This window comes from Pseudoliparis swirei, chromosome 18 (genome assembly GCF_029220125.1).
Source record: "Pseudoliparis swirei isolate HS2019 ecotype Mariana Trench chromosome 18, NWPU_hadal_v1, whole genome shotgun sequence".
In the NCBI taxonomy this organism is placed as follows: Eukaryota; Metazoa; Chordata; class Actinopteri; order Perciformes; family Liparidae; genus Pseudoliparis; species Pseudoliparis swirei.
Window position 1 is genome coordinate 27487009 of NC_079405.1, and position 20699 is coordinate 27507707.

The following is a 20699-nucleotide window of genomic DNA, read 5'->3' on the forward strand; positions in this document are numbered from 1 at the left end:
TGGATGTGCTCTGGTGCAGTTTTGTTCTCCCTGCGGAGCGTTTAATATTTATTCATGTGGCGGCTGCAGCGTCACGTACATCACAGTGTCAGACGCTGACGGGTGGAGGCAGCGTGGGTCAGCGGGTGGAGGCGGCAGGAGGAGCTTCACGCTGATGTCAAACCCCTTTTGGATCAATAGCAACACTGTCGGTGACTCCGTAACGTTTCCTCTAGTGCCACCATCAGGCCAAAAATGTAATTTGCCCAATGCTTCTGGTTTACGATCAAAATACATGCAAAAAGTCACTCAAACATTACCGTTAGCATGTTTACGTTAGCATGTTTACGTGAGCATGTTTACGTGAGCATTTTGGAGAAAATGCCTCATGTGTTCTAACTTTAAACCTCCTTCCTCTCTGTTTCCCTTCATGGTCCTGCCTTCTGATGATGATGACGACTCTTCCTCCATCAGGTAAGAAACGCACTGATTCGCTGTGCGACTGTGATGAGTGTGCACCCCCGCGTCACAAAGAGTGTTGTTCTTACTCCCTTTCACACTTCCTGTCGTGGCGGGGAGATAAAGACGTGGAATTTCAATAATCCCACAAACGTCAGAGGAGAGAAGAGCGGAGGAAGTCCTGAAGATGAGGAACGAGGCGGAGAGTTCAGCCGTCTGTTCAGTGGGGGTTTAGAATAATATTTAAACAGCGGGCGACGGTAGCTGTGTGCAGACGCCGGATGACGAGGGGGGGGGCGGGGGGGGGGGAGAGCCAAAGCAGCCAAAGTAATGAATAGTTCTCTCCAACCGGAAGAAGTGAGTCTTAAAGAAGTCAGGCTTAAAGAAGTGAGGCTTAAAGAAGTGAGGCTTAAAGAAGTGAGGCTTAAAGAAGTGAGGTCTAAAGAAGTGAGGCCTAAAGAAGTGAGGCTTAAAGAAGTGAGGCTTAAAGAAGTGAGGTCTAAAGAAGTGAGGCCTAAAGAAGTGAGGTCTAAAGAAGTGAGGCCTAAAGAAGTGAGGCCTAAAGAAGTGAGGCTTAAAGAAGTGAGGCTTAAAGAAGTGAGGTCTAAAGAAGTGAGGCTTAAAGAAGTGAGGTCTAAAGAAGTGAGGCTTAAAGAAGTCAGGCTTAAAGAAGTCAGGCTTAAAGAAGTGAGGCTTAAAGAAGTGAGGCTTAAAGAAGTGAGGTCTAAAGAAGTGAGGCTTAAAGAAGTGAGGCTTAAAGAAGTGAGGTCTAAAGAAGTGAGATCTAAAGAAGTGAGGTCTAAAGAAGTGAGGCTTAAAGAAGTGAGGTCTAAAGAAGTGAGGCTTAAAGAAGTCAGGCTTAAAGAAGTGAGGCTTAAAGAAGTGAGGCTTAAAGAAGTGAGGTCTAAAGAAGTGAGGCCTAAAGAAGTGAGGCCTAAAGAAGTGAGGCCTAAAGAAGTGAGGCCTAAAGAAGTGAGGCTTAAAGAAGTGAGGCTTAAAGAAGTGAGGCTTAAAGAAGTGAGGCTTAAAGAAGTGAGGCCTAAAGAAGTGAGGCCTAAAGAAGTGAGGCCTAAAGAAGTGAGGCTTAAAGAAGTGAGGCCTAAAGAAGTGACGCTTAAAGAAGTGAGGCTTAAAGAAGTGAGGCCTAAAGAAGTGAGGCTTAAAGAAGTGAGGCTTAAAGAAGTGAGGCCTAAAGAAGTGAGGCCTAAAGAAGTGAGGTCTAAAGAAGTGAGGTCTAAAGAAGTGAGGCTTAAAGAAGTGAGGCTTAAAGAAGTGAGGCTTAAAGAAGTGAGGCCTAAAGAAGTGAGGTCTAAAGAAGTGAGGCTTAAAGAAGTGAGGCCTAAAGAAGTGAGGCTTAAAGAAGTGAGGCTTAAAGAAGTGAGGCCTAAAGAAGTGAGGCCTAAAGAAGTGAGGCTTAAAGAAGTGAGGCCTAAAGAAGTGAGGCTTAAAGAAGTGAGGCTTAAAGAAGTGAGGCCTAAAGAAGTGAGGCCTAAAGAAGTGAGGCTTAAAGAAGTGAGGCTTAAAGAAGTGAGGCCTAAAGAAGTGAGGCTTAAAGAAGTGAGGCCTAAAGAAGTGAGGCTTAAAGAAGTGAGGTCTAAAGAAGTGAGGCTTAAAGAAGTGAGGCTTAAAGAAGTGAGGCTTAAAGAAGTGAGGTCTAAAGAAGTGAGGCTTAAAGAAGTGAGGTCTAAAGAAGTGAGGCTTAAAGAAGTGAGGCCTAAAGAAGTGAGGCCTAAAGAAGTGAGGCTTAAAGAAGTGAGGCCTAAAGAAGTGAGGCCTATCCTCAGTTAAACACGTCATGTGATTTTCCCTGTCTAGCCGCCTGCAGGCCCAGAGGGGGCGGAGCCTGTCCGTCAGTGACCTCTGTGACCCCGGGCCGGCTGCAGCCATACGACCCAGTTGTACGCTAAATGATCGCTCCCGAGCTCACACACTCCACGACGGGAGGACAATGTGGAGGAATGTATACATGGAGGTGTGTGTGTGTGTGTCTTTGCGTGTGTGTGTGTCTGTCTGTGTGTGTGTGTGTGTGTGTGTGTTGTGCGTTCACGCAACGTCTTGAAAGCGGGGGACGGGCAGGAGAAGTGGGTCAGTCGTGCACGATGGAGACGGGATGACGGCAGCTCAAGGGACCTGGAGGAAGAAGGGAATAAGAGTTTTAAGAGATGGGGGGGGGGGGAAGAAATGTCTTGAGGAGGGAAGGAAGGAGGGAAGGAAGGAGGGAAGGAAGGAGGGAAGGAAGGACCTTGACACAGCAACACATGGATCATTTCTCCATCCCCCCCCCTCTCTCTCCCCCTCACTGTCCCTCACGCTTCATGAGTGACGCCCCCTGGTGGCAGAGTTAACGAGCTCGCTCTCGTTAATCAGAGAGAATAACGTCTCTGACCCGAGCGGCCAATCAGAAGCCAGGAAACCTCGACAGCTGTTTGTACAGTTGCAGCCTCCACCTCTCCGCCCAATTCCTCCTGTTGTGGATGTTGTCCTCCCTCTCTCCTTTTCTCTCCCTCTCTCCCTCTCTCCTTCTCTCCCTCTCTCCCTCTCTCCTTCTCTCTCTGTGAGGGTGGAGAGGTAGAGGAGGGAGGAGGGTGGAGAGGTAGAGGAGGGTGGAGAGTGGAGGAGGGTGGAGGGCTAGAGGAGGGAGGAGGGTGGAGAGGTAGAGGAGGGTGGAGAGGTAGAGGAGGGTGGAGAGTGGAGGAGGGTGGAGGGATAGAGGAGGGTGGAGGGCTAGAGGAGGGTGGAGAGTGGAGGAGGGTGGAGGGATAGAGGAGGGTGGAGAGTGGAGGAGGGTGGAGGGCTGGAGGAGGGTGGAGAGGTAGAGGAGGGTGGAGGGCTAGAGGAGGGTGGAGAGTGGAGGAGGGTGGAGGGATAGAGGAGGGTGGAGCGCTCGAGGAGATATCGTGGTTCACGTGTTCAGGACGTTGTGTATTTACATTAATGTGTAGTTGTGGTTTTTTTGCTCGTCTTTTTCTTGATTTATTTTATTTTATTGCGACATCTTCTCCGCATCGCTTTAATCTTTAATCTGCACATTTGAATGATTTATAAAACATTACATATTATTGAGCAGACGCTTACAAGAAGTGCATCCAACCATGAGAGCAATTTTAATTTAATGACAACATGCCGTTGCTCTCTGTTGTTTCCTTATTTTATCGTTCATATTCATCTCACCTGGACTTCAATCAATACGTCGAGTTCAGAATTCGTCTAATTCCAAAATTCATTCTTTGCTTTAACCCTGATTGTTGAACGTTGGTGGTGCCTTCAGGGCCTCTGCTGAGTGCTGGCTCTTTGTGTTTGATGAGCACTTTGCTAAACGACAGTCAGTGTGAGACGGTTTAATCTCACTGTGTCCCAGGACACACACACACACACACACACACACACACACACACACACACACACACACACACTGAGGCCTTCGCTGTCATCTGCAGCTGGCCTGTCACAGGAGACTTATACTCGTATTGTTCTTTAAGTGCCACCTGTGTCATTATTACCGTTTCTCGATTTTATTTCAACACCATAACATTCACACACATTAAATTAATTTCCGCAAGACTTTTTATTCTTTTATCAAGACATTTCTCATATATATATATATATATATATATATTTAAAAAAAAATATATATATAGATAGGTCTGTGTATATATAAATATATGTATATGTATATGTTTTTATTTTATATATGTATATATATATATATATATATTTAAATATATATGTCTGTATATATAAATATATGTGTGTAAGTATATGTACATATATGTGTGTGTATATATGTATAGATTATATGTGTGTGTGTATTTATATATATATGTATACATATATATACAGGATACATGCCAATGGAAATGGTTGAAGGTAGAATAATCCGTGTCGAGGTTAGTTCGTCTTTGGAGTGTTTTGACTTTATATATTAATGCTGACTCGTCTTGTTGACAGTAAACGGGAAAACCATCCCCAGTGTTAGTGGAGCCTCTCATTCCCAAGTTCATATGTTGTTTCCTGGGGTTGCAGCGTCAACGCTGGAGGCTCCTCCCCCTTCTTTAATATCAGGATCACAAAGAACCTCCCGAGCTCTGAGGAGCAGACCCGCATCATAATGCAGGTGTTGTTGTTTACAGCGGAGGAGTCCTTGGCTGGCAGATGCTGATGTTGGCCAAATTCAATAGACACTTGGGTTGTGTGAATAATGCACTTAACACACACACACACACAGGGACGAGATACACATCTACACACACACGACCATCGACTTGTGCTGCTGTTGGTGCTGGAATGAATCCTCCGAGGATTCCTCCTCCCCGTGTGGAGGACCACGATCAATAAAAGCAATCTGGGCCGTGGTGAACATGGTAAACACACGCGTGTAGACGCTGTGACGGAGCGCCGGCGGTCCGATCCCCGACCGATGTTCTTCCATCTCATCTCGACAAAGGGTGACAATTTGTTTTCGTCTGTCCCGGCGATTATCGCCGATGGTCAATGTGCCCGATTCCAGATTCACACCCAGCGGCATCTCAGTGGGATTTAAAGAACTGAGCCATTGGATCCTCCTCTCTCCGGGTAGATCGTGATTTCTGAAGCAATCTCGCCTCCAATCTGCCAAAGAAAATCTCCGATTCAGATCCTGTTTGTGACGAGGAGCTTCATAAGACCCCTTGAGTTTTTATTTGCCGTTTTATGACGAAAATAAATACAGATCTTCCAATTTTGTCTCATGGCAAACCATCAACCTGAGCACAGGGCGCCTATTGTTAAGCTTCCACCTAATTTGCATATTTATCTACATTTTTATTTTATTTTTTCGTGGCGGTAAAGTCGTCTCCTTTTGGAAGAGCTCTCCTTTTTTTTGTTTTTGTAATATTCTCTTTGTCCAGAAGGGGGCAGCAGACCATGACTGGCTGCGTGACCGTCTCCACCTCCACCCAACAGTCTGTACTCATCTGGCAGCTGTTGCCATGGATACAGAGACCCGGCCATTGCTGTGTGTGTGTGTGTGATGCAAGCCACATTTAATAGAGGAACATAGGGGGGGGGGGGGGGGGGGTAGGGGTAGTGTTGAGCTCAGAGACAGGGATGTACACACACACACACACACACCTGGGAATATGAAAGATGGGTCTCCATACCTCTGCAGTGTGGTTTTGGGTTATTATTGTGTCTTTCTGTGAGAGCTTGAACTAAGAAGCTCTGGTTCCCTCGCCAGCATCACCTGTGAATGCACTTTATACCAGCCGATGGAGAATATAATCCCTAATCACCCGTCGGGGGGTCAGATTGAGCCGTCTGACCTCTCTGGTTGTGACAGATGGAGACGCTCTGACCGGCGGTGATGGACATGTTTACAGTAGAGAGAGCTGCTGCTGCCGGTCAAATCAATTAAACGGCGATTAGCTCCGATTATCTGATTAACTCGAGCCGCGCGATGACCGCTCACTCGGGAGTCGATGACTCGCGACGCCTTCGGACGGCCCGCGTTCGCCTCGTCGCTGAATGAAACTCACGGGAGTAGGTCATGTTTGAACGGCACGGATCCATCTTTAAAGCCCACTTCTCTACCATGGCCCACTTTGCAGAAGCTAAATTTAGTATAGACACGGCCCACTGGAAGATGACTTCATTCTAATCATAGCCTTTGCCTGGCAACATGTCCCTTGATGGTAAAAATACAATTGCGGATGGAGGGTGGGGGGGGGGGGGGGGGCAACGTTTTCTGCCTCGTATGCCAGACTGTGTATTCTACGTCGATACAACTCAGCCAAACACGTAGGCTGCCAAATCTCACTTGGCTAAGTGTACAAAAAGAAAGGCTGGCACCCTCAGCATATTACTGCCTTTTCTGCTTTGTCACTGTTCTTTGTGTGGGGAGGGGGAGGGAGGGGGAGGGAGGGGGGAGTCTACTGTTGCCCAGTGTGCCGATGGAAGTATTGAAGAATTTCTAAATGGGGCTATTTATTTCCGGCCATGTATTTTAATTATGTGATCATAATCTCGTGCGCACAACATTCTCCCACAACGCCCGATGCAGAGGCTTTGTTTTCTTGGTGGTCTGACGGGTTCAGAGGTCACCGAGGTTTGAACCATTCATCCAGAGGCCATCGACGCAATCCATGCCAGATTGGGGAGAGGGCCTCAGGCCGGAGGGAAAGTTAGATCAGGAGAAACATCAATGTAAGAGAAGATGGAAGGGAACGCTTAAAGAGAAGATGGAAGGGAACCATTGAAGAGAAGACGGAAGGGAACCATTGCAGAGAAGACGTAAGGGAGCCATTGCAGAGAAGACGTAAGGGAACCATTACAGAGAAGACGTAAGGGAACCATTACAGAGAAGACGTAAGGGAACCATTGAAGAGAAGATGGAAGGGAACCATTGCAGAGAAGACGTAAGGGAACCATTGCAGAGAAGACGGAAGGGAACCATTACAGAGAAGACATAAGGGAACCATTGAAGAGAAGATGGAAGGGAACCATTGCAGAGAAGACGTAAGGGAACCATTGAAGAGAAGACGTAAGGGAACCATTGAAGAGAAGACGGAAGGGAACCATTGAAGAGAAGACGGAAGGGAACCATTGCAGAGAAGACGTAAGGGAACCATTGAAGAGAAGACGTAAGGGAACCATTGAAGAGAAGACGGAAGGGAACCATTGCAGAGAAGACATAAGGGAACCATTGCAGAGAAGACGGAAGGGAGCCATTGCAGAGAAGACGTAAGGGAACCATTACAGAGAAGATGGAAGGGAACCATTGAAGAGAAGATGGAAGGGAACCATTGAAGAGAAGATGGAAGGGAACCATCGCAGAGAAGACGTAAGGGAACCATTAGAGAGATGGAAGGGAACCATTGCTGAGAAGATAATAGGGAACCCTTAAAGAGACCATGAGTAACACACATCATGGCTATCCATCCAATAGCTGTTGAGATATTTCAGTCTGGGTGAACAGAGGATGGACCGGGGGACGTGCCTACAACTTGGAAGTAGAACTTTAAATGATATTGACAACTCGGTCCCCGTGTAAACAACATCTTTCTCATAATCATAAATGCCGGGCCAATATGTTGCACCTAAAGTTATGAACAGTAATTTGGGGGCAAGTGCACGTTCCTCCCGTGACTTGGCTTCTTCCAGTGGAAGTAACGCAGTGTCCGTGTGTTTTGGGTTCTGGCCCGAGCCGACGGGACACGCAGGAAAGATTGATTTCTGTGGGCATGTGCAACGACATCCATGTGGCACGAACGTGGGTTTTGAATATCAAGGCTGTCGACGACGTCATGACACCGAGAGTCCTGCCATTTACAAATCAGCACAAACCGGCCCAACCCTTATATTTAATATTTCCGCTATGAGCGAGAGGATATCGAGTTTCGGGGAAAGTTAATTTTTTTCTCCAAATGCAGACGTTCGAGGAGGGTCTGGCCCCTCGTGTCTGGGCCGGGGGGCCTCGGCTGGGCCGGGGGGGTGGGGGGCCTCAATGGGAGACGCCTATAGAAGCCTCGCCCCATTCCAGCTGTGTCTGAAACTCTCTTGATGTGTTGTATACTCTCTCTCTCTCTCTCTCTCTCTCCCCCACTTCCCTTCTGCCGTGGATTGCGTGTCTCCTTCTCAACATCTTGCTTCTTTTTTTGAGGGGCTTGTAGAAAATCTATAACAGGTGGGCCCGTGTTTGAAGGATATGTCGTCTCTAATGATCTGTTTGCAGAGGGATTTGGGGGCGGGGTACCGGCTATCCGTCGCCGACGAGTCGAATATAATTTCCGACGATCACGGAATTGAACGCAGTCGTCGGTTCGGTCACAAAAACCCCCGATATTTGAATAATGTTGAAAAGGCGTAAATGAGGTCGTGACGAGGCCTCAGAACCTAAACAACGCAGTCAATCTAAACCACAACAGCAGGTTTGAGGTGTTTAGACGTCTCGGGTCTCTGGTGTTCTGGGGTCTCATCAAGTCGGTCCACGTCGAGGTTCTGGGTCCTTTTTGTTTTGCTCTCAGGCCCAAAACGCTCCGCTCAGACTGCTAAACGGAGGCAATCTCCTCTGATGGTCACCTCTGTTCCCTGAAGTAAAGATAGCGAGTTTATTTTTTAAATATTTTCACGGAGCAGCTTTGCTCATCCGCTGCATGCATAGAAGAGAAGATGCAAGGGAACCATTAAAGGGAATATGTAAGGGAACCATTGAAGAGAAGATGGAAAGGAACACTTAAAGAGAAGATGGAAAGGAACACTTAAAGAGAAGATGTAAGGGAACCATTGAAGAGAATATGCAAGGGAAGCATTGAAGAGAATATGTAAGGGAACCATTAAAGATAATATGGAAGGGAACCATTAAAGAGAATATGAGGCACTGTCGTAGCAGTTAATGGCCTCAGGGTGTTAACGTTGGTTAGAAGACTTTCTGCCTTCAAGACTCTACGGAGGGAAGCGGTGATCTTCTTGACCTTTCTAGCCCAAAAGAAAAGATGTCAGATTGCAGGTGACGCATCCACAGACTGAACATGAGCACTGAAGGAGAGGGGTTTAAAGTAGTCTGTTGTTGTTGTTGGAAGTGGACAGGAAAGAGGAACGAGGAAAGGAAACGTGGTGGAGAGGAATTTGACCAGAAACAACATATTTTGGGTGGGGAGGCTGCCGCAAACATGAGTTTGAGTTTGACTTCCAGCCCTCGTGCTCAGACTCTGGTTCCCGCTAAGGCTTCAGGCCAATAGGAAGCCTTTCCTCAGGAGGGCATCGAGGGCACTGCTCGAAGAAGAGGAGCGAGACGCTGTCGGGGACCTGAAGACTGAAATCACCCCGGTCTGAAGACTTCCTTCCAGGTTTAAATCGGCCTTTAAGGATCGGGGTCCCTTCATCCACACGGTTCCACCTTTTGAAGGATGTATGCTCATTCCTATTGAGCTCGTGTCCTTCTCTTTAAGATGGGTATGCATCGAGAACTGGATCACAGCTCCTTGGGGTGCTGTGCTTGCCAGTGATGGAGCACCCACACAGGAGGCGTCACTTGGCTTCCTTAAACATCGTCCACACAGTCCGCCGTCCAAAATGAACTTGTTGTTGTTGTTCTGAGTGCTAAGACAATTGACAGAGCACTCAGTCATTTGTGTTCCTTTTTAAAATAAATGTAAAAAAAAGTCTGCATCACCCGAGGCGTGCTCTATCGTGAATAACAAAAATCATAAATCTATGTAGCTCACCCATCTAAATAAAATAGTTGTCAAAGTAGAAAAACATCCAAATGAAGGGGGATTCCACTTCATGCTGTAAATACATTCAGGCGCCAAACGAATGGAAGAAATGGGAGTTTGTCTCGACTAACGACTCGGCTCCGAAAATCCTCCGAGCACATCTGCGGTAAACATTTAAAGTGGCGCTCTGGTGTGATGCAGAAACTTAGTTCATACAGATCTGTATTTAAATCAATTGAAGGAAAAGGCTGAACCTAAACCTGGAGTCTCACCTCTGACAGTAACTGGTGTCAACAAGTTTTACCACCAGATCTACTCTTTACCAATAAAAACGCTATAAAATATACAATTAGCCGGCAAATAAGCATCTTCACGAAAAATGTGAAGTTTTATTTCATTTGAGAGCTTTTTTGAAGAAGTGTTTGGATATTTTATTCTTGGATAATTGACGTTTAATGTTGTTGACAATTCTTATCGTTTTGAAATGCTTTTTATTTTATTTTAATTGTTTTTAAATATCCTTAAAGATGTATTTCCACCATGGTTGGATTTTGACATTTTAATTTCAGTTTACAAACCGAATGTTGACAATCTGATAAGCTGATCGTCATCGAACTTCTGTTGACATGAACGACGACGCCTGGGGTCACGATCCAGTCAAAATGTCCCGTCAGTGGAACGTGCACGTTTTAATATCTTTTAACGCCATTTAAATGGAATCTACAACCATGCTGCCAACCAGTGCAGAATGCTACTCTGTGCTATGCTAACAATCTCAATCATTTCATTAAACACACACACACATACACACACATACACACATTCGCACACACACGCAGTTTCCATGGAAACGGGATCCAGAGCCTTTTTTTCATGACTGGTTGTTTGCCCAAGATGACTAAAAAAGGGCTCGGCTGCCGTGCAAAAGATGAGAGATAAATCATCTGGATAATAAATAACGAGAAAGCTGCCGACGTAGAACGTGATCCGACGCTCTTCTCGGCCACAAGCAGCATTATTAGATATATAAATATATGTATATATATTTATTTATGTATATATATATTTATATGTATGTGTATTTATATATGCATTTATTTATGTATATATTTATTTATATATATATTTTAATGTATATATATAAATGCATTTCTATATATTCATATTTATTTCTATTTATTTATATATAATAAATATTCTTCCAGTTGTGTGACATCATGCATCGCCTCTCTTTCCTGTGTTGTCGTCATACTGTTTTTGCACACGGCCTGTGACGTGGACACACACACACACACACACACCTAACGTGTGTCTGAGGCCCAGATGGCTCCCCCCCCCCCCCCGGTTGTAGACTCTTCAGCCAGCTCCCCCTCCGAGCGCCGATGGCACGCGTTCAACTCACGGCGTCCGTTTAACACTGCGATGTTCCCCGTGTCTGCTCGCCGTGTTGTTGTTGTTGTTGTTGTTTTGATGCAAGTCACTACATGTCTCCGTGTGTTCTGTGTGACAGGGAGCAAGCTGAACAAGGACCTGAAGCATTACCTGAGCCAGCGCTTCCAGAAGTCGTCGCCCGACCACGAGCTGCAGCAGACCATCCGGGACAACCTGTACCGCCACGCCGTGCCTTGTGAGTCCCACCTCCACTTCCACATCCATCACCTCCTCCTCCACTTCCTGTCACTTCCTCACTTTTCATGGTTCTTCCACCTCCGCTGCCCGTGGCCGTCTTCTCCATTTCCCCTGTGAGACGTTCTTTCAGCTCTCTTCTCCGTTTTGGCTTTACACACTTTTGTCTGTGGCTTCAAAGATTTTATTTATTTTTGTGTTTACATATTTGTTTACGTCCTCACGGAACCCTTTTCGTGAGGCGAGATTGAGCCCGTCGAGATTATCTCATGAAACCAGATTATTTCAGCCCAACACGAGCTCGGTTCCACCGTGCAGCTTTAGGCCGGGCAGATTCCTTCACGCCTCCTTGGAACCATCGTGATGGGTTTCACCATCCCTCAATGGACGTCTGGGTCAGGGTTCGTACGGTCATGGAAAACCTGAAAAAGTCACGGAATTTTAAAATGGTAATTTCCAGGCCTGGAAAAGTCATGGAAAAAACTTAAATCATAAAAGTTTTGTAAAAGTCATCTAAATTTGTTATAATCACATCTGAGTTTGAGTTCATGGAGTTGGAAATAATTCATGTTTTTTTTTAAAGAAAGACGCTCAAAATATAAGCCGGCGTACGCTCTCAATACGCTACATGTTCTAAATGTTTCATGTTTATACCGAGTTTTCAGTTTGGTCATGGAAGTTTGGTTTAAAGTCCTGGATAAGTTCTGGAAATCCAATCCTGGAGCCCTAGAAGATACTGCTGGTGCAGAGGATGTAGCATTAGCACCATAATAGCAGAGGGATGGATGCCATCAGTGTGTGTGTGTGTGTGGGGGGGGGGGGGTGGGGGGGGGTATAGAGATGGTTAGTCTGATGCAGAATGCTGCATGATGTTTGTTTGTTTTTGTTTGTATTTTTTATTCAGTCAATCAAATACAATACAATATTATCCTATATAATATACAAAAGAGAAAGACTGAAAAGGTATAGGTAGAAGCAAAAAAATGCTTATAAATTCCCATCCTCAATTGAAATCAAAATAAATCAGAAAATTAATATAAAATAAAGAAGAATTAAAAAATTTAAAAAATTAAATAAACAAAATATATTTATATATACTACCACATACATCTTCCATATAAATACGTTTTTAATCACATTTATAACTCTCAAGAATTGTTTTATAAATAATTCCCTTGAAAACCAAAAATGAGTTCACCATTCTTACATCCATTTCAACATTATTCCATAATTGGACTCCTACAACAGAAATACATCTTCTTTTAATCCCTTTTTTAGCCTTTTGTACCATGAACTTACAAACATCTCTCAAATCATATTCACACTCATGTATTGAAAATAAACTTTGTACACAGTCTGGCAGTATGTCATTCTTCTGTTAAAACCCCACCATTTTGCACACAACACCGAAATATACCGCGGACCAATCGCAGCCCGGGCTCGCATCGTTGTCGAGACGCCGGAGTCGGAAATCCCCGCTGGCTTCTGGACCCGGCACGCCTCACTTGTGATGATGATGATGGTGATGATGATGATGGTGCAGGAACAAGCTGACTCGAGGCGTGCCGGGGCCGGATGCCACTTCGATGTTAACGTGACTTACCTTCCTCTGCAGGTGTTCACAGCTGGGAGGCGCAGCCGTGTCGTACTTTCTACAACAATATTTTGAAATATGTAACACTCTTCAGTCTGTATCTTCATACGTTTTGCAGTTGATTTGAAAGGAAGCGCCCGATGTCGTGTTTTTCCACCTTTGTTTAGTGGTTTTCATCTGTTGGCTTTTCAATGAGTTTATTGGTGAATGTCTGTGTGTTCAGGGGCTTTACCTCCCCTGCCATATGTCAGGAGGGGGGGGGGTCATTTTTAATCAGCGAGTGGTCTATCCACGGCACGCCGGTGAGGAACGCCGGGTGTCGTGAGCAGTAAACAAAGCGTGGGCTCCGGGGCCGCCATGTTTTACAGGATGTTCACGAATGAGAGATTCTCACCGGAATATTGAATTTGGAAATAATTTGCCGCTGCTTATTTCTTTTAGTTCGGCGAGGACATGTTTCTCTGTGTCGCTGCCTGTGGACGAGTTCTCCCTCGTGATCCTCACAGATCAACACACACACACACACACACACACACACACACACACACACACACACACACACACACAGGAGAGCATCTGTGTTTTATTCTGCGTCCCATGAGGGGAGATGGACTCGATGTGTCTGGTGACCTGGAGGTCGGCGTGTCCACGCTGGCGCGTGAAGGTTGTGTGTGTGGCGGTCTCGGTGTGATGTGTGCAGCCAGCAGGTGGAGAAACAGATGGAGAAGTGGGTGGATGTCTGAGGCCACATGGCGACGCCACTTATTCTGCTTCTCAATGTCACGGCAGTTTGACTAATTCATGGAAAATATGCATTTTTGTGGATTGGTCAAATATATTGTCTAAAAACTTTCTATATTAACATTTCCAGACTTCCCAAATGTAAGCATGTTATCTGGAATATAGTTTGAATCCTATATGCCAGACGTGTCTCTGCATGGTGATGTGATGCAGTCGTCTTTATGACGCTGTGGTTGTATCATCTGATTCCATGCATCATATATGGATCTGTTGTGTATTTTTAAGGAGCTGGTACCATGACATCATCATCATCAACGATGGTGTCCGATTAATGGACCAGTGTATTTTTTTCCCGACTCTTCATAAGAGTTTGATTTGGTTAGAACCGGTAAAAATACAATGTGAACTATTCTATTTATTCTGATTCTATAATTATAATAAATAAAACAAACTACAGTTGTTGTGTGTATATATATATATATAGATTAGATATTCCTTGATTAGTCCCACAGTGGGGACATTGCAGGAGTGCAGCGTGTGCACATTAGAGCATTAATAAAAGATTAAATACAATAACAATATTAAATATACAGAGGAATACAAAATATTTATACGTGGTCGTGATTAAAGTGAATTTTCAGCAGGTTAAAGTGTCCAGCATAAAGACATATAATATGACCATATATAGATCTATATATATTTATTTATTTTATATATATATATATATATTTATCTATATGTATATATATATATAGTTAAAAAATCTATATATATCCATATCTATATATCTATATATATATATATATAATATAACATTATAAGCTGTGATATCAAATAGCTTTTGTGGCTCCGGACACATTTTATCTGGTGGAACATATATTGTTAAATGAATAGAATATTTGGATGTCTATTTTAAAAACATGTGCAGGACGTCCTGTGCGTGTGAGTGACGGTTCTCTCCGTCCAATCAGTGGCCGGCAGGGTGTTGAACTCCGCCTCTCTCGTACCGGAAGAAAGTACCAAATACTCTCCACAAGTTGAGCCGCCACGCCAACATCTACGGAAACACGGAGAAGGACTTCCAGTGCAACTCTGTTTCCCAATGAAGTTTGTTTACATTCATATTCATCAGAACTAAAAATGCAATAATGAAGCAACAAATACATTTCAGCTTCGTAACGTTCTGAACGTCAGACCCTGAAACACTGAAGCTAGCGGGGAGGTCTGAGTTTAAAGAAGCTAACGTGAAGCTTTAAGCCAGACCAACACGGAACTGGTGAGCCCCTCCCCCCCCCCCCCCAGCTCTCTCCAGATGCACCAGGTTGGTGAAATTGGTTGTAAACATAAACCTTGTTACCTCACTCACGCCAGTGGCTCCTCCCACCATAACCCCCCGGTTACCCCCCCCCCCCGGTTACCGCTCCCCCTCCCCCATCCGCCGAGGTCGTCCGCCGGCTTCCCGTGTGGTCAGCCCATTCCCGATCTCCCATTATCCCGCAACCTCCACCCTCTCTCTCATTACGATACCCCCCTCTCTCTCATTCCTATACCCCTCTCTCATTACGATACCCCCTCTCTCATTACGATACCTCTCTCTCTCTCATTCCTATACCCCCCTCTCTCTCTCTCATTCCTATACCCCCTCTCTCTCTCTCATTACTATACCCCCTCTCTCTCTCATTCCTATACCCCCTCTCTCTCTCATTACTATACCCTCTCTCTCTCATTACGATACCCTCCCTCTCTCATTACGATACCCCTCTCTCTCATTCCTATACCCTCTCTCTCTCATTACGATACCCCCTCTCTCTCTCATTACGATACCCCTCTCATTCCTATACCCCCTCTCTCTCATTACTATACCCCTCTCTCTCTCATTCCTATACCCCCGCCTCCCTCATTCCTATACCCCTCTCTCATTACGATACCCCCTCGCCTCTCATTACTATACCCTCTCTCTCATTCCTATACCCCCCTCTCTCTCATTACGATACCCCCTCTCTCTCATTACGATACCCCCGCCTCATTACTATACCCCCCTCTCTCTCTCATTCCTATACCCTCTCTCTCTCATTCCCATACCTCTCTCTCATTCCTATACCCTCTCTCATTCGATACCCCCTCTCTCTCATTACTATACCCTCTCTCTCATTCCTATACCCCCTCTCTCTCATTACGATACCCCTCTCTCTCATTACGATACCCTCTCTCATTACGATACCCCCTCTCTCATTACTATACCCTCTCTCTCATTCCTATACCCCCGCCTCTCTCATTACTATACCCCTCTCTCTCTCATTCCTATACCCCCTCTCTCCTCATTACGATACCCCTCTCTCTCTCATTCCTATACCCTCTCTCTCATTCCTATACCCCCTCTCTCTCTCTCATTCCTATACCCCCTCTCTCTCTCTCTCATTCCTATCCCCCTCAACTCATGACACGCTGCCTCCGCCTCCTCTGTATCGCTCTCTCTCTCATTCCTATACCCCTCTCTCTCTCATTCCTATCCCCCTCAACTCATGACACCGCTGCCTCCGCTCCTCTGTATCGCCTCTCTCTCTCATTCCTATACCCCCCTCTCTCTCTCATTCCTATACCCCCCTCTCTCTCTCATTCCTATACCCCCTCTCTCTCATTCCTATACCTCTCTCTCTCATTACGATACCCCCCCTCTCTCTCTCTCATTCCTATCCCCCCCCCCCCCTCAACTCATGACACCGCTGCCTCCGCTCCCTCTGTATCGCTCTCTCTCTCTCGTTTCTCCTGCCAGTGGATCGGAGCGGTGGCAAGAAGAGGAAGAGGAAGAAGGAGGAGAGGAAGAGGAGGCTTGTACCTGATATTAAAGCTCAGCGTTCTGTGTCTACGGCGTCTAGGCAAGTAGCGGCGCCGTCTGCTGTGGCTGTTGTGATGCTGTTGGTTTTGGGGTTTGGGGGTTTTGGGGCGAGCGAGGGTCCCCCCCCCCCCCCCCCCCCTGTGTATGGGGGGCTGAAGCCACGGGGGTGTAGATGGGGGTGGGGTAGAGTGGAAGTTTTTGGGTGTGGGAGGGGGGGATGGGTGGAGAGAGAGAGGGGGGGGGCTGTTAGCCGGCCGAGCTAACGTAAACACACGCTCACGGTGACGGCTCAGAAGCAGTGTGTGTTTTTTCCGGTGCTGTTTTTTTGGGGCTGCAGCCTCTTGACGCGTCGCCTGAACAAAGACCTGAGAGGGGGGGGGAGAGAGAGGGGAGAGAGAGGGGAGAGGGAGAGAGAGGTGTATAGAGAGGTGGAAGAAGGGGGGAGAGAGAGAGACTTCAGACTCTTTTGTCTTGTTAGCTTGTATCAGGCAGGAAGGGTGTGTGTGTGGTACTGTGTGTGTGTGTGTGTGGTACTGTGTGTGTGTGTGTGTGTGTGGTACTGTGTGTGTGTGTGTGTGTGGTACTGTGTGTGTGTGTGTGTGTGTGTGGTACTGTGTGTGTGTGTGTGTGTGTGGTACTGTGTGTGTGTGTGGTACTCTGTGTGTGTGTGTGTGTGTGTGTGTGGTACTGTGTGTGTGTGTGTGTGGTACTGTGTGTGTGTGTGTGTGTGTGTGGTACTGTGTGTGTGTCGCACACAAGGTGAGGATGTTGTGAGGTGAGCACGCGTGTTTCCCGTGACGCATCCTTCCTGTTCACCAGTTCTCATCTGTAACATACATGTCATTACATTACATTACATTACATGTCATTTAGCAGACGCTTTTATCCAAAGCGACTTACAATAAGTGCATTTCAACCTAGAGTACAAACTAAGAACAACAAGAATACAGGAAGTAACATTTCCTCAACATAGTCGAACTACAAAAGTACCATAAGTAAGTGCTATCTAAGTGCCACTGAAGTGCTAATCTGTGTTTTAATCCAGATAGTCGGAAAAGGTGTGTTTTCAGTCTCCGACGGAAGATGTAGAGACTTTCTGCTGTCCTGATGTCAGTGGGGAGCTCGTTCCACCACTGAGGAGCCAGGACAGCAAACAGTCTGGATTTCGAGTGATTAGCTCGAGGTGCAGGAGTCACAAGTCGATTGGCTGTTGCAGAGCGGAGCGAACGTGCCGGGGTGTACGGTGTGACCATATCCCGGATGTAGATGGGGCCCGATCCGTCTAGAGCACGGTACGCCAGGACCAGTGTTTTGAAGCGGATGCGAGCAGCCACCGGTAACCAGTGGAGAGAGCGGAGGAGCGGAGTGGTGTGGGTGAATTTCGGGAGGCTGAAGACCAGTCGAGCTGCTGCATTCTGGATGAGCTGCAGAGGTCGGATGGCCTTAGCAGGTAGACCAGCCAGGAGGGAGTTGCAGTAGTCGAGGCGTGAAATGACCAGAGCCTGGATCAGAACCTGCGCCGCCTTCTGAGTAAGAAGAGGACGATTCTCCTGATGTTGTGCAGCATGTACCTACAGGAACGCGGCGTCGCAGCGATGTTGGCCGTCAGGGAGAGTTGACTGTCGAGTGTCACCCCGAGGTTCCTGGCAGTCCGGGTAGGGGCCAACACAGAGCTGTTGAAGGTGATAGTCAGGTCGTGGGTGGGGAGCCTTTCACTGGAAGGAATAGTAGCTCAGTCTTGTCAGGGTTGATCTTCAGGTGGTGAGCAGACATCCACTGAGAGATGTCAGTCAGACAGGCAGAGATTCGTGCCGCCACCCGTGTTTCGGACGGTGGAAACGAGAAGATCAGTTGGGTGTCATCAGCATAGCTATGGTAGGAGAAGCCATGCGAACGAATGACAGAGCCGAGAGAATTTGTATACAGAGAGAAGAGGAGGGGACCCAGGACGGAGCCTTGAGGAACCCCAGTAGTGAGAGGACAAGGATCAGACACAGATCCTCTCCAAGTTACCCGGTAGGTGCGGTCTTTAAGGTAGGAAGAGAAAAGAGCGAGTGCAGTGCCTGAGATCCCCAGGTCCTGAAGAGAAGAGATCAGGATCTGGTGGTTCACGGTGTCAAATGCTGCAGAAAGGTCGAGAAGGATAAGGACAGAGGAGAGAGAGGCTGCTCTAGCAGTGTGAAGCTGCTCAGAGACAGCAAGGAGGGCCGTCTCTGTCGAGTGGCCGGCCTTGAATCCAGACTGGTGAGGGTCAAGAAGGTTGTTACTGTGGAGATAGGAGGACACTTGGCTCAAGATAGCTCGCTCCAGAGTTTTGGAGAGAAAAGGAAGAAGAGAGACCGGTCTGTAGTTGCTGACTTCAGACGGGTCGAGCGTGGGTTTCTTCAGGAGAGGGTTGACTCTCGCCTCCTTCAGAGAGTTAGGAAACAGCCAGTTGAGAGGGAGCTGTTCATAAGATGGGTGAGGAAGGTCAGAAGGTCAGGAGCAATAGCCTGGAGAATGGGAGACGGACGGGGTCAAGGGCGCAGGTGGTCGGTCGGCGGAGGTCACCAAGCTAAGAACTTGATTGGGAGACAAGGGGTGAAAGAGGAAAGAGAGGGGATGAAGAAGTTAGTGTTGGTGAGGTGATAGAAGATGGATTTGTAAAGGAGGAGCGTATGTCGTCTATCTTGTTTGTAAAGTAGTCGACAAAGTGGCTCGACAAAAGGGTGGAAGGAGGAGGGGACAGGGGATCAAGGAGGTTGGAAAAGATAGAGAAGAGTTTTTGGGGTTAGAGAAGGAAGACTGAATTTTGGTCAGGTAGAACGAGCTTTTGGCTGCAGAGATAGAGGAAGAGAAGGCGGAGGAGAGATTGATAGAAGAGCAAGTCTTCCGCTTGATTCGATTTGCGCCATTTTCTTTCCGCCGCTCGCAGGGTGGCTCTCTCGGTGCGCACCGAGTCCGACAACCACGGAGCCGGAGTCGTGTCTTAAAAGGACAAAGAGAATCAAGAGATGAAGACAGGGAAGAGAGGAGAGTGTCTGCGGCAGAGTTAGGATGCATGAGTGAGAAGCAGTCAGTTGAGGGGAGAGCAGATAGGACAGAGGAGGCCAGAGAGGAGGGGCAGAGGGTGCGAATGTTGCGGCGTACAGGTGCAGAGTCTGTAGATATGGGTGGGTTGTCAGTACCAGAGAGCGAGAGAGAGTAAGAGATGAAGAAGTGGTCAGAGACATGGAGAGGAGTCACAGTGAGGTTAGAGGTAGAGCAGTTTCTTGTGAAAATGTAGTCAAGGTGGTTGCCGGCTTTGTGAGTAGGAGGGGAGGGACTGAGTGAGAGGTTAAAGGAAGACAGTAAGAGTAAGAGATCACATGACTTCTCTGTCTGGATGTTAAAGTCACCCAGAAGGATGAGCGGGGGGCCGTGTTCCGAAGTTCGATAGGAGGACGCCTAGCTCGTCCAAGAAATCTCCCAAAGAACCAGGGGGACGGTAGAGAACAACAATGTGAAGTTGAACCGGATGAGTAACGGTCACCGCATGAAACTCAAAAGTCAGTGGGATAAAGAGTGGAAGCGGGTAGGGACAGAAACACCATGTGGGTGAGATGAGTAAACCTGTACCTCCACCCGACCAGAGGGTCTGGGTGTGTGGCTAAAGGAGAAGGCAGAGGAGAGAGCAGCCGGGGTAGACGTGTTGTCTGCTGTGATCCAGGTCTCAGTGAGAGCCAGGAAGTCAAGCGACTGCTCCACAGCAAAGCCAGAGATGAAGTCGGCCTTGCGGTTGGCTGACTGACAGTTCCAGAGGCCTCCTGTGACCAGGTGCTGGGTGTGAGTAGAACGGGTAGGAAGGATAACAGAGGAGGGGTTCCGGTACATGAATGAGCGAGTCCTATAGTAACTACGAGTAGAGATACGCACAGGTATGGAAAAGACACACATATTTAAAAAATGGGGAAATACTCAGCCACCCCCGAAGACTCCAACGGAAGACTCCTATGTCTTTGTCCTCCGAGTCACACTGACGCTACAGCTGACGCGAAAAAACCCACCCGGTTATGAGCCCAAGTTAGTGCCAATTACCTCCAGCCGCGTTGACACCGCCCCTTGGCTTTTGGTATTCAAATGACACTCAATAGAAACCAGGTGACGATCGCTCGTCCAATCAGTGAAGATTCAGGTGTCGGAACACAGGACACACCTCTCTACCAAAACAACTCCTTAAAACAGGACAGACTAACAATCTAGCAGCTTTAAACAACAAATACAACAGTAACTTTAGCAGATAAAACTAGTTTAA

The 20699-nt window shown here is 46.9% G+C and overlaps 1 protein-coding gene across 2 annotated transcripts in view; it reads left to right on the top strand.

The window, feature by feature from the left end:
• LOC130207937 (membrane-associated guanylate kinase, WW and PDZ domain-containing protein 1-like) overlaps positions 1-20699 on the top strand; it is an 83700-nt gene that overhangs the window by 20651 nt on the left and 42350 nt on the right. For both annotated transcript variants that reach the window (XM_056436720.1, XM_056436721.1), the window contains exon 2: positions 11140-11256. In XM_056436720.1, the coding sequence (XP_056292695.1) occupies positions 11140-11256 (117 nt within the window). The remainder of the gene's footprint in view (positions 1-11139; positions 11257-20699) is intronic.